Source organism: Mauremys reevesii, linkage group 1, assembly GCF_016161935.1.
Source record: "Mauremys reevesii isolate NIE-2019 linkage group 1, ASM1616193v1, whole genome shotgun sequence".
Classification (NCBI taxonomy): domain Eukaryota; kingdom Metazoa; phylum Chordata; order Testudines; family Geoemydidae; genus Mauremys; species Mauremys reevesii.
This window is the reverse complement of record NC_052623.1, coordinates 336,276,997-336,294,255: the sequence shown is the minus strand read 5'-3', so window position 1 is coordinate 336,294,255 and position 17,259 is coordinate 336,276,997. Positions and strand designations below refer to the sequence as shown.

At 41.4% G+C, this 17,259-nt stretch overlaps 1 protein-coding gene across 2 annotated transcripts in view; it reads left to right on the top strand.

The window, feature by feature from the left end:
• The window catches only part of LOC120393089 (gamma-secretase activating protein), a 65,117-nt gene that overhangs the window by 17,078 nt on the left and 30,780 nt on the right, over positions 1–17,259 (top strand). For both annotated transcript variants that reach the window (XM_039517700.1, XM_039517711.1), the window contains exons 4-15: positions 77–146; positions 513–569; positions 721–809; positions 1,200–1,269; positions 2,018–2,067; positions 3,958–4,062; positions 4,999–5,058; positions 6,104–6,147; positions 7,573–7,658; positions 13,356–13,433; positions 14,866–14,943; positions 15,439–15,531. In XM_039517700.1, coding sequence (XP_039373634.1) covers positions 77–146; positions 513–569; positions 721–809; positions 1,200–1,269; positions 2,018–2,067; positions 3,958–4,062; positions 4,999–5,058; positions 6,104–6,147; positions 7,573–7,658; positions 13,356–13,433; positions 14,866–14,943; positions 15,439–15,531 — 880 coding nt within the window. The remainder of the gene's footprint in view (positions 1–76; positions 147–512; positions 570–720; positions 810–1,199; positions 1,270–2,017; positions 2,068–3,957; positions 4,063–4,998; positions 5,059–6,103; positions 6,148–7,572; positions 7,659–13,355; positions 13,434–14,865; positions 14,944–15,438; positions 15,532–17,259) is intronic.

Sequence of the window (17,259 nt, the reverse complement as noted above, 5' to 3'; positions counted from 1 at the left end):
TAAAAATAGTTTGTATTAAGTGAGTGAAACAAACAAGCCGCGCTATGTATTTAACTCAAAATTTATTTCTCAATAGCATCTGTATACCTTTGAAAAAGATCTACACATAATCAGTTGTTCGATCAACAATGAAAAGACATTACTAGGTAAGTGTCATCTTTATCTCATTAAAATTATACTGTGTCATGATATAGAAAAGTTTTTATTTTACTAATCTGGATAAATTTAAATCTAGAAATAATAAGAAATATTTTACCCAGAAGCAGCTCTTGACAATCTCCTTCTCTGCATTTTTAATGCATCTGTCACTAGAATATCTAGCTGACAATGTGATTACTGTGACTGCTTTTTTTCTTTTTAAACAAACTACTTAAGTTTCTGCATGTCTAGTACATCTGTAAAGTTTGGTTCAGTGATGAATTTTCTTACATTAGATTTTATGTGATTTGATATTTGGAAAGGTTCACTAAGATGAAATAGTGAATATACATATTTTGTTTTTTGTTACGTAGCAGTCAGTTTTCTTCAGTCAACAAAGGAAGAAAGAGTAAATCAACTACTGCAGCCAGGTACCAAAAGTGGCTTATTTTTAATTGTGAAGGTAAAACTAACACTGTTATAGGGATTTTGCAACACTACTTTTGCTTGTATCCCTTATTTTATAAAACAAAACTTTATAAAACAGATTAATATAGTTTGAAACTTGTGTTCTTTTTGCAGTATCTAAGTGTTTGACCTTGCTCATTGAAATTCACCCAGTTAATAATGTAAGAGTCCTAAAGGCTGTGGATACCTGTATCAGAGTACAGGTAAATTATTCAACTAATCTGACTGTAGCTTTTCATTTATTACTTTAAAGTGAAAAAGCAGGGGAATTTAAAAGTACCAATATTGCATTATGTAACTGAGAGAGATTATGCTTTTGTAATACTTAGTACAATATAAGTAGACTCTGCTTTTGATTTGAACTGTCTATTTTATCTATCTTGAATCTTTCTAAGATTATATTCATAGCAACTAATGATGATTTTCATCTGTAGTAGTGCTGCTGTTGTTGTTTATGGAGGATTATCAGTGTGGCAGTCTGTATACAAAAGTTATTCTGCTGTCAATAAATCTCTTAAAAATTATAAACAGCTTAGATTAGCTTTAGCAATAAAGTCTCTTGGCCATTATTTTTACATAATTTCCTTTTACAGTTTCTCTATCCAGCTGCAAACAGAAATCCTTTTCCAGAAAGCCATCTCTTACTAATTTCAGAAGATAAATGTAAGTATTTGAGTTAATATTTTAAATATATATTGCTTTTCTGGTTAAATATGGACGTGCTATTATTTTGAAACACTGTAGACTACAACTATATTGCTAATTTGACTTCAATAGCTGTTTTTATTTACTTATTTCTCCCTTCCATAAAAGCCAATATAGAAATAAGAAAGATCTCAGCCAATAATAATATCACAGATGCTATTCCAACAAAGGTATACTTTAATAAGATTGGCCATTCCTCTAATATTGGAAACAATCTTGACTGTGTTCTTATTTTATTTTTGATTAGTTAATGCATTGCCCATAAATAGCCTCCCCCCCCTTTTTTTAAAGAACTGAAGGTGAAATAATGCTTTCTCATATACTGGTATAATTTCAGAGCAGTTCTGTTGACTTAAGTAGAGCTACTCTTATTTTACACCAGTATAAATAGGATAAGACTTTGGATATAAATTCCAGAAATTAGAACGGGTGCTATAAACTACAGCAATGCCCTTACAGTATCCATTGGCCATATCTTGTAGTCCTTACTCAGGGAAAATCTCAATGATTTTGATGAGGGTTTTGCCTGAGTAAGGACTGTAAGATTTGACTTATTATTCAGCTTAACTATTATGCCAGGAGTTGATCTTTCTTGATACTAATATGGCAGCTCACAACTTTCCAGTGCTTGGTGGTTAAATTGTTTTGCTAACCATATTAACATATTTTTTTAAAAAACTGAATTTCAATATTTCTAATTTTAAAGATATTGAACAATTTCACATTCATGTTGTCACAGAAGATCACCACAAAGTGGTAAGAAACCAACTTTCTTTTGATGCTTTTATTGAAAAACTAGGGGAAGACTATTCTTATAACCAGTTTTCTGCTGTTATTTTTCTGACCTTTCTAAATCCTTGTTTTGGTAATGCTTTAAACTGTGGCAACAACTGTGAAAGCTATATTAATAAATGTACAGATAGTATAGTAGGTTATTCAACCAGATACTGTGTAACTTATGAGGAAAGTTAGTCATCTCATTGCCTTCTCCTTAAGACTATGAACTTGACCTTATCAAAGGGTATGTTTAGGCTGAGGTTCACAGCTTCCACAAAACCTAAATATTTTGGGTGATAAGAGTGGAGCTAAAGGGCTTTCATCCACCCTTGTGTTCTAGGACTCTGACATGGAGGAGAGTTTAGAAAGATGACCTGTATGGAGGATGCATGAAGTAGCAACAAAACCGAATGATGCATCTAAAATTCAGTTTGCAAGTGGCGATGTGAATGCTTTGAATTATTCATTCCCCTGTATTTAGAACATATGATATGAATCCTTATTATAGTTGCTAGTAGTAACATTAGTCAGTGGTGCCATTATTAGAAGACTATCTACAAATCCACTAGTGTGTGTCCTATTTAAAATGAAATGCAATAATCAGTGTTAGTCTAAGGCAGTTGTAATGTATTTGCTGTATCATGAAAACCACAATTCATTTAATTGTGGCAAACGTAGGCGCCAACTTTCCCCGGCGCTGGTGGGTGCTCGCGCCGCCCCGCCCCAACTCCACTCTTTCCCCGCCCCTGTCCTGCCCCCATTCCAACCCCTTCCCCAGAGTCCCCACCCCTCTCTGCCCCTACTGGATCCCTTCCCCAAATCCCCACCCTGGCCCCGCCTCTTCCCTCGAGCGCGCTGCGTTCCCCCTCCCTCCTAGCTGCGCAAAACAGCTGTTTCGCAGTGCAAGCGCTGGGAGCTAGGGGGGAAAAGCGGGCACGTGGCGTGCTCAGGGGAGGAGGCAGAGGCGAGCTGGGCGGGGGGGTGGGGAGCTGCTGGTGGGTGCTGAGCACCCACCAATTTTCCCCCGAGGGTGCTCCAGCCCCAGAGCACCCACGGAGTTGGCCCCTATGGTGGCAAATAAACGTTTCCCCTCCAGACCTATGAGGCCTTATTCTCAGTTACTGTAAGGCCTATCACACTGCTCTGGCGGTGAAAAGGTGTCTTAAGGTGGGTGCAATTTTAAAAAAAACTGTAAGAGTAGGGAACAGGGCTTTAGAGTAACTGAAAATCAGGCCCTTAGTCTACGCCAGCTTCTGTCAAGTAAACTGTTTAACTGTTACTTGAAATGACGTCTTTCTGCATCTGCCAAGGGTAAACTTAGATGGTCCTAATCATTTCCCACTACTTTAGCCTCTTCCCTTCTCATTCATCATGTGTTTGGAAAGAGGGGACAAGACTCCCTTTGGAACTAACAACTTTTCCTCCTCCATTGGCTAGTAAAGATTGTTGCAGTCAGTTCAAAAGCATCTCGCATCCCATTTCCCTGGGACTAAGCTTGCCATCTATTCTCCCTCCCCACCTTCAAGGGACTTGGGAGGTTAAGTTGTCCTTTGGCAGAGTTGGGAGGGGAAGGGAAATCACAAACTATCCTTCCAGTCTAGGAACTCCTAGATGCAACTTCCTTGGGAACTTGCAAATATTTCTCCTGAACTGAACGTACTGCCTCTGCAATATGCCAGACCCTCTGGTTTACAAAGACTCCTGTGAAATGAGCAAATAGGACATTAAGCTACTTGGAAATATTAAAATGATCAGGCTGTTCTGTGTGCTGCTGGTTGTCTTTTGAAAGCCTGAGTTGTTCATCATCTTCATTACAGAAGAGTATTTGACCTATAGTGTTCACCTCATTTTTTAAATCTTTCCCTTAAGGTGATTCAAAACTCAGGCCAGCTCCCAAGAGACAGAGTTGTAGAAGATCTCATTTGGGCACAATGGGATATGACAGAACAAAGACTCTTCTACATTGTTCCAAAGGTGGGAAAAAATTGAATCGGTGTGTGTTCTCATCTTTCATTTTTCTGATACGAAAGTTTGAGTTTAAAAGCCAGTAATAATGGTGTGAGTTGGATTATTTTGGGTAGTAAGAAGAGCAGGGTAATGAAAATTAGAGGCCTAAATTAGATTTTCCATGCTATTGTTTACAGGTGAGTATTTGCAGTGAGATGTGGTGACAGTGCCTCCCAGGTAACAGAGGGATTTTTTTTAAAGGTAGTGCTGATGTATGTGATTATCTAAACCTATTATAGCTAGCACATGCGCCCTAGGAATATGGACGTGCCAATTTATGAGAGAATATCATTTGCAAACCAGAGCATATAGATGTAAGAAAGCATAGCCCATGTGCACCAACTGAGGAAAGTTTCAAACTGCTTTTCATTCTGACTAATGGGAATAGCCAAACTTAGCCTAAGTTATGCATGAACAAAAATGGACTTTCAGAGCTAGTTTGTTTGGGTTCTTTTGATGCACTGAATTAACTGGAGTATTTCAGAAAGGATGGGAAGTGTAATATATTCATCTCTATTCTACTTTTTGCAAGAGGCCTTTTGGAGATGTGCAAAATAAGATACTGTTTTTAATAGCTTTAGTCTCTATGGAGCAAAAGGTTACTGAAAGCTGTTCTGTAACCTTCTAGTGGCTTTCGGTGTGTGAAAGAGGCGTATGATTGGGTATTGCACAACACCGTAACCAATTATAGACAGAAGATAGACAACTGATCTGGGACAGGAAGGAAGCATGTGTGCTGGGGAGTGCTATTTGAGGGTGTAGTGTGTGGTTTTGGCCTTCTTTCTCATCCACTCCTTGCCTTATGCATGTTAGCAAACGGGTGAATGATGGACTTTCCAGCCATCTCTCAGTCTGCGTGATGTGGCTCGATTATTATAATAAAAGTGTCTCTCTTAATTTTAGGAATCAAGGAATATCTTAAAATGTATCCAGTTTTACCCTGATGAAAACTTTAATTTAATAGTAAGTCATAGATATAAACTTGTCATATAGCTAGTCTGAGGGGGGGATTTAGTTATATATTTTGAGGGATGATAATTAAGTTTATAAACAAATATTTGCATTTGATATTTTTATTAGCATGAATTATTATATAAAACCAAAAACCTTGGAAATGTTCTTCAAAATGTAATGACCAGATTCTAATCTAAATATGTTAGAGTTACTCCACTGATTTTGGATCAATATAATCGTAGGACTGGAAGGGACCTTGAGAGGTCATCTAGTCCAGTCCCCTGCACTCCTGGCAGGATTAAGTCCTATTTAAACCATCTAGAACATCTGTGCAATCCCACTGAAGTTCATGGAATTACTCTAATTTTAGACCAATGGAATTAAGCAGCACTTGCAAATCAATTTTGATGGAGAAATGAAGGCCTACTCCTGCTCCCATTGACTTCAGTGGAAACAAAATTGAGTCTATATGTCATTGAGTGTTGAGGGCACTCTGTAGTTATCTGGACTGGATTCTTTGTGACAAAGTCTGAAATTCATGTTAGTGCTTCGGGCCTGCATGGATGCCCCTGACACAGGGAAGTGGATGCATCCCAGCTAAAGGTTTGGTTAAGTGGTCTCTAGGGGATCTTATCCGAGGCGTCTGTGTGGGAGTGAATTTTGCTTACAGTGCACTGTAAGTTAAAAGGCAGACTGAGGGGTCCAGACCATGACTCTCTGCTCCTCCTGCCCCTCTGTACTTGAAATCCCTGTAGTATTGCTGCCTTGAAGCTCAGCTGTTTTGATATACTTCTCATATAAAGACAGTATGGCATTCCCAGTGACACAAATTTTAAGTTGTTTAAAATATGAAACTCACCTTAGTTAGGTTTACAAAGGTTTATTTTCTGAGTTCTTGAATGCTTAAAAGGATCGAGTGGTGGTCGATGAATCCATGTTTTCTTTGTGAAATTGGTGAGTTGGAGTGAATGAGCCCGATATATCCTTTACTGGACTGAAAGACCAACCTTAAATACTGAATAATGTAGGTGTGTTCTGATTTTTGGGTTAACAGCTTGAAGCATCCCTGGACATCTCTTTAAGAGACATAGGATTAAAGTAAGTGGATCATAGAGTATTTTTTGTCTCATTTGTCAACATGTGTGTCTAAAATTTGGTTTATTAACACATTAACTTCATTTGGCATTGCATGCATCTTTGCACCGTATGACCTGAATCCATGTAGCTGTTGTTGTGACCTGACTTATGTGGAGGTAAAGGGGAGGAAACAGTGTCTCACATGACTTTCCCCTTCTTTGTCTCCTTCCGTGGTATGGTGAAGCCAGATGAGAAGTTTAACATGGTCACAGGTCCCTTCCCATTGGGAGCAGTTTGACTGGAGAAACAAATATAGACTAAACCACCCTTCCTGGGGGATACAGTGTCCTCATGGAAATAAAACCAACTTTCCTTAGTTTCCTTCTGAGGTCACAGCCTCTCTACAGCTGGCCTGTGGTAGTGTCCCCAAAACTTCCATTCCATTTCTGGGATTCCTTTTCCAGCTACCGGGCTCAGCCCCAGGCTGGTAATTGGGCAGACCAACAGCTCATCTTTTGTCTCCATCTCTACCTGTTATGAGGGATGATAGCTATTTATATACCCTTTCTCTTTCCCAGCATGCCTTGCAGTGGTAGCTTACAGTTCCAAACTGTACCCCACAGTAGCACTTCCAGCATGCTTCAGTACTAAGCAGAAAGCTGGAGCTTGGTAGTGGTGGACATGGAGTCTACCTTAAAGAACCAGTACAGCCTGTTAGAGTTATGATATAGTACTGAAGAAAACCAACTTCACAATTGCTAAAGCTCATCCGAATCTTTGTGGAAAGATCGAGAAATATGTCTGGAGGACCATTTTTTAAAAAACAATTTAGTGCATAATTTACTATTGATAGATTGTAGCTAATAATTAACACTTATGCCATGTTAGATTTTTCCAAGATCTGTGAAAACTACAGACAACATTAGAATCTGAAAAAGAACCAAAATATAGAACTGGTAATACCATAGAAATTAGCCCAATTCTGCTGCCCCCTTCCCTTATTTTGTGACTATTCCCATTGAAATCAGTGTGACTACTCACAGAGTAAGGTGCTACTTGGCATGAGTAAGGGTGGTAGATTTGGGCTCCAAACCTTTTGACCGCTCAGATATGGTTAGTGAATAAATTTGAGACCCTCCAGCATAATTTTCCTTCACCTTGATTCAGCTAGTGTGAGATTAAGCAGTATGGTGCAATGAAGAAATAACTTGCAGGCATATGGGATGTCTCCTTTTAAAATATGGTTATGAAACAATTGCTGCATTTTGACTGCAATCCCAACCCTAAGAGAGTAAACTAACAGAAACAGACCGATCAGTTGTTTCCTATGGAATGTTTAATAATAATCTAATTCTGTTTCCCTTGTGACCTTTCATGGGTTCAGTGTACTCTTTAAAAATCATTGTGGACAAAGAAATGCATTTAATCGTCTCTATTTACTTCTAGATTTGTGAATTTTGGATATGATTACTCTCAAGACCAAGAGATGGAACCTAGATCTCCGAATCTGCAAGTTTTTACCAGTAAAACAGGTAACTGATAATGAAAAACTGTATTGTGATGATCATATGTTACAGATTACTACACTGATATGTGGTTGTGTAACTAATTACTAAGAAGTCTTAAGAGCTCATTGTTATATGTTTATGGCTAAACTTTTTCCTGATGTATAGTACTCATAGCAGATCTTGGGGGAAATTGAGCTGAGGAAAGTAGTGGATCGTCTTTTTTTTGTAGCTGTCATGATTTGTAATCTAAGGACTATGGAAGGTCTGGAGTAACTAAACTATCTTGAGCCAGGCACATAGTGCTTGATCCGAAGCTTATCAAGGTCAGTGGGAATCTTTCTGTTTACTTCACTGGTCTTTGGATCAGACTTCCAATGCAGACTTCTTCAGATGTGTCAGCAGTGTTATTCAGGCCTCAGAGTCTCTTGAGCCGAGCCTACCAATTATGCTGATCTGTGGAGTGCACAGCTGAGGGCTAGGGTGAAGTCCTCATACTTATGTTCACTGTTGCTTTCAGTCATTATGTGAAACCTGTCTTCAAGGGTAAAACAAAAAACAAAAATAAGCGCACTAATACCTTGTGAGAGACTTACATTTCTTTCGATTTATAAAATCCTCTAGATGCCCATTGTATACTCTGGGCACATCCTATACATTTAAAAGGATTGGTCATAAGTATCCATTAAATCCCTCAAAGTCTTAGCTTTCCCCCATCAACCCCCAAAGCCTAAAAAAAGTGGTGGGTTTCTCGCTGTGCCTGGCCCTACCAGACTCCAAGTCAAGCTTCCTGCTCTTCAATCTGAGGTGGTGCCCGCTCAAGAATCTCTGCCGATCTCACCTCCTGCTGTAGGATGCAGAGAGACACGTTCTGTCTGAAGTAACCAAGTCCCAAACCATCTAGGTTTATATAGTAGCACTGACACCTCAGACTGCCCACAGAAACTTACTGGCAGCTAGAGCAGGTCCCCAGGCAGTGATGTAATGCACTTCCAAGGTGAAACTTCTCTTATTAAGCAGACGGGAGCATTCTGCACAACCTTCAGTCTCCAAGTGGTCTCAAGGTGTAGCCCCAGGTAAGTACATTACAGCAAGCTAATATGAAGCTGACAAAGGCCTGGATAATCGTTGCAAAATCTGCATCAGAGAGAATGGTCATACCTTCTTCACCAGATGTGCACAGAAAAATGCTCTTGGGTGTAGATACTACCTGGGCATCCCCAGGAGCAGCCCAGGATCTAACAACACATCTGAAGTGTACACCTGTGCTACAACTGCCTGGTCTACACTATAGCGTTAGGTTGATGTAAGGCAGCTTACATCGACCTAATCATGTCAGTGTGCGCGCTGCAGCCTTGCTCCCACCTATGTAAGTGCCCTGCTACACCAACATAATAACTCCACCTCCACGAGAGGCATAGGGCTTGTGTCAGTGTAGTTTGGGCGACGCAGCGTCCCTGTAGACACTGTCTTACTTACAGCTATTGGCTGTCATTCTTGTCCAGCGGAGCTGTGAAACTGACAAGAAAGCTGGCTCCCCAGGTGGGCTGCTGCCTGGTCTCTGCTCCAACCCAGGTGCTACCCAGGCTCCCAGCTCAGGCTGCTGCCTGGCCTCCCCATTGCCTGCAGGGAGCCTGAAGGGCCATAATCCATTTAATGTGGATGTAAGATCTTAACTACAGTTTCTGTTCAGAACTTTTCATATAGGCACAGAGTCCACAGCTTGGCCTGGGGCATGAGAGCTAATTAACTCCACACAGTGTCCATTTCTGTTCCTTCAGAGCCCTGCTCCCCCTGGGGTTCTGGCTTCCCACTCTGACTGATCTGGGCTGCCACCCAGGCTCTCGGCTCCCTACTGGGAGCACCGCAGCTGACCAGACTCCAGGCGCTGATCTCCCTACTGGGAGCCGGCTGCCCCCCGCCCCCAAGGCTCCCCACCAGGAATGGGGCAGCTGCACTGGGCTTCCTGCTGGGAACAGGGCAGCTGACCGGACTCCAGGCGCAGAGCTCCCCACTGGGTGCAGCTGTGCTCCCAGTGTGGAGCCAAGAGCCTGTGGGGGAGGGCAGCGGGGCTCCGGGTGGGGTACTTCGCGTCTGAGGTCCAGTTGGCTGCCTCGCTCCCTGCAGCTGCCCTGTTCCTGGTGGGGAGTGGGGAGCCGAGATGGGGGGAGGCAGCCCAACGCCCGGAGGGGAGCCGGGCTCCTGGCAGGGAGCTGCACGTGGAGCTGGGAGTCCTGGCTCTCAGGCCCCCTCCACGCCCTTTTTAAGTCGGTGGAAGTGCTCTTGGTGAGGACACGCACCATCGACAGAAGAAAGGCTGTGCGGACGTGAACCACTGCAGTAATTACTGTGGTGGCTGTAAGTCGACCTAACGTAGGTTGACTTAAGCTTATAGTGTAGACATGTCCTACATGCACGTGCATAAACTGAGTACTGCAAGATCCTATTGCTGTAACCTCATTTTTTTATCACCCCACCTCCTCCCTGCTGTTTGTCTCTCATTCATCTAAAATTTACTTTGTAAACTCTTTGGGGAAGGGAATGTGTCTTCTGTGAAGTGCTTAGCATACTTCAGAGGCTACAAAACATTAATGCTAGCGTTCTTATTCGTTCGGTTTTAAACTGTTTCCAGTAAAGAATTGGCACAATTTCAAATGGAATATTCTATGCAATTTCCAATTTAATAAAAAACTGTTAGTAACCATAGCCTGTCTCAACTCTGAATGAAGCCACTTTTTCTCTCTCAAACTTCTGTAGCAGAAGAAAAGTAGCCCTGTTGCTCATAGCCAGCGCTAACAAGATAGCATGTCACTAGACCCCAAAAAGCCCTGCTCACAAATTAGCTGAGATCAAACAAGTCTGAGAATTAACTTTCTATTTTCTGAACAGCGTTAATGATTATTTAACCATTGGTTTGGTCTCATGAACTTTGTGATTAGGGGTTATTTTTTTTTAACTTGGAGATTTTTATTTTAATTTTAGTTTATTGATCTTTCAGAAACATAGACAATAAGGTGGAATAAAAGACCCATCTCCTCCTCCTGCTTCACCATTTGTTAGCTAGCATATCGATGACTCTCCTTTGGTTGTGTTGTGCATGGAGTCTGGACACAGGATATATGCAAGACATTTATGTACAGTGACACATTGTGTTTGAATTAGATGTTCTGATGCTGCAGGAGGTGTCTTAATGCAACATTATGGTTGAGATTCTACATGAACAAAAGACAAGAAATTAAAGTTTGTTTCCTAGGAAAATGTAACTTTATGCATATATGGAATTGCATGGTACCTTCTATTGTAATTTCAATGTCTTAATGTATAATTGCCAAGTCACAGAATTTATAGTTGCTATTTCCTGACCCTTGTATGTCCTAAAATCTTATCATGGAGTTGCATGAGCAGAACTATATTTTTAAACTCTTCCTTTTTTTGTTTTTTGTTTTGTTTCTGGCTTTCCATCTTCCCTTCCCTCCACCCCGTTTTCTCCTCTTCCCCCTCTTTGTTTTTGAAGAAGAAAGAGGAGAGTTTATCAAATATCTGAATGTACAACCTGCTGATCACACGTCAAAAACAATTGGACCAAACTCTCCAGTGTCATGACTGCACTTCCACTGACTTCAGTGGAGCTGTGCTCATTTATGCCATTACTTTCTGCAGAGAATTTGGCCCGGTGTTTTGTGTGAGACTTACTGCTTGTGAACAGTGCTGGAGTGTAAACTCTGTGTTCTGTGGATAAACAGAAAAACTACAGCACCGTTTACAACTTGACCACTAGCAGCGTGTGTCAGTCGTGCAGGGACCACCAGCTGGGGCAAGAAAATAGTTCAGTTTATGTGTCACTTTATAGTCTGTCTTTGGCCTCTCTGCTGAGATTGCTAACATGGTGTCAGATGTGGCGACTCTTGTGAAATGTGTACCTGTCTACTTGCAACTGGACTGAGACCAATCTCCCTTTAGCTAAGTCACTGAAAAGCATTGGATGGCAGCTCCTCTTGTTCACTACCAACCTCTGAGAGATGAAAGCACGTGTATCCCATTAGCAGTCTACTGAGCCATCCAGTTCTTTGATCACATTTGCATACATATGCACCAATGCATTAATCTGAATACAAGTCTACTGAGCCATCCAGTTCTTTGATCACATTCGCATACATATGCACCAATGCATTAATCTGAATACAAGATCATTAGTTTGCACATTCAGTTCAAATTGTGCAGTTTAGAGGGCAGTGTACTCCACAGCACACTTTGTCCTTCCCAGCATGTGAAAATGAAATTGGCGGTGTGGAAGGGGAGACCATGGCAAGAAAACAGCACTTGGAAGAGGCCCAGAAAAGCCACAACCGTCCTGCCGTGGCCTTATGCTGCTGCTTTAAAAATTCTGCATGTTCCTTAAGGCCCCAAAAGACCCCATCTATTTATGTTTCAGTACCTCAAATATCCAAGCAAAATTCTATCAAACTTACCAAAACTATTCAGCACTCTGGAAACAAACATGAATTTTAGTCAGAGGAAATTCTCTCTCTTGCCCCCTCCTGAAAGTTAAATGCCTCAGCCAAATATGGAGCATTACTAGTGCAATGCTATAGTACAGCTTTGTGCTCAGAAGTTCTAGGCACTTTTAATAAAGTGAAATCTATTGAGGTTGGATACTTGTGCTGTTGATCAGTGTACTGTGCAGCCATTTGCATTATAAAAGTGTGTGTCTATGTGTACATTTATCTGTGTCTTTTGACAGCAATATCTTTGTTAGCAATACATTTTTTTAGGCACTAAATTATTGGCAAAGGTAACAGCTGTATGTATGATCATAGTTCTCTCTTCTGCTCTCCCAAATGAATTGGGCCAGCATGGATTTGGGGCTGCTTGTAGCATAAATTTCAAAAGTAACTGGCTAAAGTAAGAGGACCAAGGTGTTTAATTTGTTTCCTATTTTATCCGATCTGGACAGCAGGTTACTATTACGTGGGGTCAAAATGGTCAATCATTCTGAATGGGGGTTGGGTGGGGGAATAAGGTTGGGACAAACAGTAATTTACCATGGCTGAACTGTGCTTATGATAAGGACAAATTTCTCTTCTAACAAGGAAATAACACTCTGCTTAAGGAAGAAAAGTCAGGATTTCTCTGAAGCATGAGAAGGCACTAGCAAATATCCTTTAGGCCAGGGTTAATTCTGCACTTGCAGCAGGATGGTGAGATAACTAGACCTTTACTTTGTGTTGTTCTGTTTTGCACACTGAATTACAGCTTTGCATCTTGGCAGCTTTTAATAGATAATCTCCAGAAATCTGGGCTTCCTGTAGGTACAGTGGTTCAGATGGTGTTTTCTACAGCAAAGAGCTGAAAAATGCAGTTTCTCTGAATTAGAAGGATTTGCTGAGCCTTCAGAATCCAAAATTGCATTACAGTGTATTTTCTCCTGCACTTCCCTATCTTATTATTCATACTCAACCTTTTTGCCTTCTTCCTCTTTAGCTAAGAGGAAGCTATTACCTTGATGTATGTATATTTCTATAGTCTTGAAAGTTGTTTAAGAATGTTTTAGACTAAAGATAACAAAGATGCTTTTTCTTAGTTTTTAGGATTGGGTTCTGCAGCCGATATCCATCTTTTGAGAATTATAAAGTCGATCAGTGAAGGCAGACATAACTTATTGAATGAACAAGTATGATAACAAAACCAACCTCCATTTCAATCGCTTTATTTTTATTTTTTTAGGAAGTTTTTGTCTGTGTTGTAGTCAGGCTCCTGATATTCCGAAGGAGGTCACGTACTCAGTTTCTTTTTTACATAAAGGTACAGTTAATCTGTTTTGTTCTATTGTTCTTTCTTACTTATTTTAGTGTGTCGTTTTGTACCAAGTGTCACAGAATAGCTTACAAAATAAACAGCTACGTAAAGCTGTAGACTGTAAAATACTCTGACTAAAACTTCTAAGCCTGGGTACCTGCAGTTAGGCTGCTACGTTTATATCCCCGTCATAGACTACCTATGGGATTCTGGGCAAAACACTTAAACCACAGTTTTCCATAGGTGGCCATAAGTTGCATGTTCCTCATTTCGGGGTGTCCACTTTGAAACATATGCAGCCAGACTCTGAGCAGTGCTGAGCACTTACAGCCGCAACTGAAGTCAGTGGGAGCTGCACAGAGCCCTGTGCAGATGCAAAATTTATATCCGTGGATGTGGATATCCGCAGATATAAATCGGTATCTGCGGAGCTGCAGGGCTCTACTGGGAACCGCAGCAGCGAAAGCAGCAGCCTGGCGGGCCGCCGCTCTCAAGAGCCAGCACCCGACGCCAGCAGATCCTCTTGTGTGGTTGTACCGCTCTCCCTCTTGCGCCCAACCGCGCCCACTAGGGCAGGCACCAGGCTCATCGGTAGCTGTCCCTGGTCCCGTGGTGCAGTGGGCAGAGCTGGGGGCGGTACACTCATGCTGGAGGAGCTGCATCCATGGATATAAATTTTGTATCTGCACAGGGCTCTGGAGCTGCGGATGCTCTGTACCTGTGACAATAAGGCACCGTGTGTGGGAAATGGAACTGGTAGTTCCTAGCTTGAGTGTCTAGGGGCACAGGCCAGCCCTTATTTTCACAGGCATAGGTGCAGCTCTCACTGACTTCACTGAAAACTAGCTGTATAAGTGAAGCTAGCAAGAAGGTTAAGAGGTGACTTGATCACTGTCTGTGGGCAGCTACATGATGAACAAAAATTTGATAATGGACTTTAGTCACAGGTATAACAAAAGCCAATGGCTGGAAGTTGAAGCTACACAAATTTAGACTGGAAATAAGGCACACATTTTTAACAGTAAAGGTAATTAACCATTGGAACAATTTACCAAGAGTTGTGGTGGATTTTCCCTCACTGGCCATTAAATCTAGATTAGTTGTTTTGCTAAAAAGTTATTCTCTAGTTCAAACACGAATTACTTCAGGGAAGTCCTGTGGTTTGTGTTATACAGAAGGTCAGCCTAGATGATCACAGTGGCTCCTTCTGGCTTTTCTCTGAAAAATTAACCCATTAGTTCTAAGCCCTTCTTGGTAAGAATAGAGACTAGCATTTCAGTCCAGACAGAGGAAGATTTGTTATATCCCATGAGAAATATAACATGGTATAGACAAAGAATCTCAGAAGTTCTGTGGTTTGGATAGACTTGCACTGCTCTGATTCTCGCTCTATAGTTATAATTTGCATATAACAGATGTTTCATGTGTGTCTTTCCAGGTTACAGCAAAACCTTTACTGTTGCTCTACAAAGAACAGATTACCCACAAGTGAAGGAAGTAGCTTTTTTGAATCTTGGTAGGTTGCTAATGTAGCTTCTCTTGTTTCCTCTCCCCACTTTGAGAAGGGAGAGAAATTGTTAATCTCCAACCTTTTGGTGGTCTCTCTCGTCTTCATAAGAGCGACATAAAGTCTCCCCCCCCCATCCCTTCATAAGTTATGTTATGTGCTACATTTTGCAACTTACTTGACTTGCATTTTTGGCAGTTGATATTGCAATACCTCGTATTGTCAGTGAGCAACTTCCTCTGAAGCTGACTGTACTTCTCTGGAGACCAGCTAGTATAGCTTTCTTGAGTGGCATGAGCCTCTCACATCCTCCCCTGGAAACCTGAATGTATAACCTGTATTTCCTGTGTTAACACTGCAACTGCTATTAACTAACCCTGTTCTAACTCCTAGACATAACCTGTTCCAATAAAGAGAATTGAGCTGAGAATTCAGAAGTCCCAGCCTTCCAAAGTAAATATTTGAACAGTTGCTCAAATTGATGGCTCTTTTTATTTTGAACAGACTATTACGTGGCTGTTTATTTGCCTGGCCACTTTCTACACCTCCTCAATACTCAACATCCTGACCTGATGTGCTATAATTTGTTTCTGACAGGTACAGTAAAACTTTAGTACTTTGAAGTCTTTAGCATCTCTTGTATTGTTGGCTTTGGTGGAGACTCTTGAAAATGTTCCGCTCCCTTTGGAGGAGAATTCAGTTCATTTTATTGGCCTCACATCTGCATTACCGTACATTGTTCTCTGAAAAGCCTAGGAGATAGGGATCAGGCAGAATAAGACATGCATTTCTGGCACACTCAATTTTAAAAAGAAATGATGAACTTTCTTATTTCATCCATGACTCACTGTTAGCGTGTTATGAAATGAAAGAAGACCATTCAGTGAATTGCATTCTCTGCCTCAGTTTAATAATTTCCCATCCCCCTATGCGTGTTTATGGATGCTCCAGTATTCTCAAATTTCACATGGAGATGCAAATTTGATTTTACAAAAACTCAATTGGAGGAAGGAAATGTATGTATGTGCGAGTGGAGTGGGGAGAGGAAATCTGCATTTCCTTCACCTGATCAGAGTAATGTAATTTGTTTTGAAGTCTCATCTGAAAGGCACATTATTTCACTACCACATAACAGTACTTTATAGGAAATGGGTTATTTTTGGAAACAGAAGGCCTTTGTTTGAAAACAGAAGGCCATTTTTCTGATTGGGTGAAAGAAAGGTAGGCTGCTAGGACTGGTGCAGCTCCGACATATGCAGCAATGTCAAAAAGAAGCTAATAGCTGGGTGGAGGTGGCAATATAAATAAATATTTTCCTGCAGAAATACCTGAGGTAGGTAGGAAGCATTATTTTATTTTCTGCATGGTGGGTGTGATTTCTGATGCAGTGGGCCTGGAATTACACTGGAGAAAACTGGAGTAACTCAGTGGTGAATCAGTTCCAGTATATGCAAAGTGGTTTTGGTTTTGGGTTATGTTTAAATTTAGTACTACAAAGCAGAATCTCCCTGTTGTTACAGTTTGGCACATGCTGCTGTTTGGATGGCTCAGTACAGTGTGAGCATGTTGTTCTGGGTGGCACAGACTTACTGCATCATAATTAGTGCAGAGTAAGTCACTCTACTCTGTTATTAAAATGGTGGCCATCTACAGTAGTGATTCCAATTCAGGCAAGAGTTAGATACTTTGTCTCTCCCTCCCCCAAACAGAAGGGATTTGGTGTGCTACTGAGGTCCTGGGCAGTAGAGGTAGTTGCTTACACTACTGAATGGATGCTTCTACCGGCAGTTAAGGAATGTCATTAAATGACTCCATCCAGTCATTTTAAGCTTCAAGAACAATGGCCAAGAAGCAGTGAAGACTGAGGGCAGATCTGCACTAGAAGCGCTATTTTGGCACAGATGCACCAGTGCAGCTACGCGGCTGTATTGCGTCTGGTGAAGACGCCGCATGCTGACGGGAGAGCGCTCTCCTGTCGGCTAATTACTTCACCTCCATGAGAGTTGGAAACTATGTTGACGGGAGAGTATCTCCTGCTGACATAGTACCGGTGTGGACAGTGCTTATGTTGCTGTAACTTGCGTCACTCGGGGGGGGTGTCTTTTTCACACCTCTAAGCTACGTAAGTTACATTGGCGTAAGCGGTAGTGTAGACCTGCCCTAAGTGCTAAGTAAGACACAATGGTGATCTGTGCTAGGGAAAAATCTAAGACAGGTAGGGTCTGATTTTCAGAAGTTTTGAGCACTTGCATCTCTCACGGTTTTCAAAGGGACCTGTGGGTGCTTAGCACTTGTGAAAACAGTAGGCCCATAGGGAGGGATGGG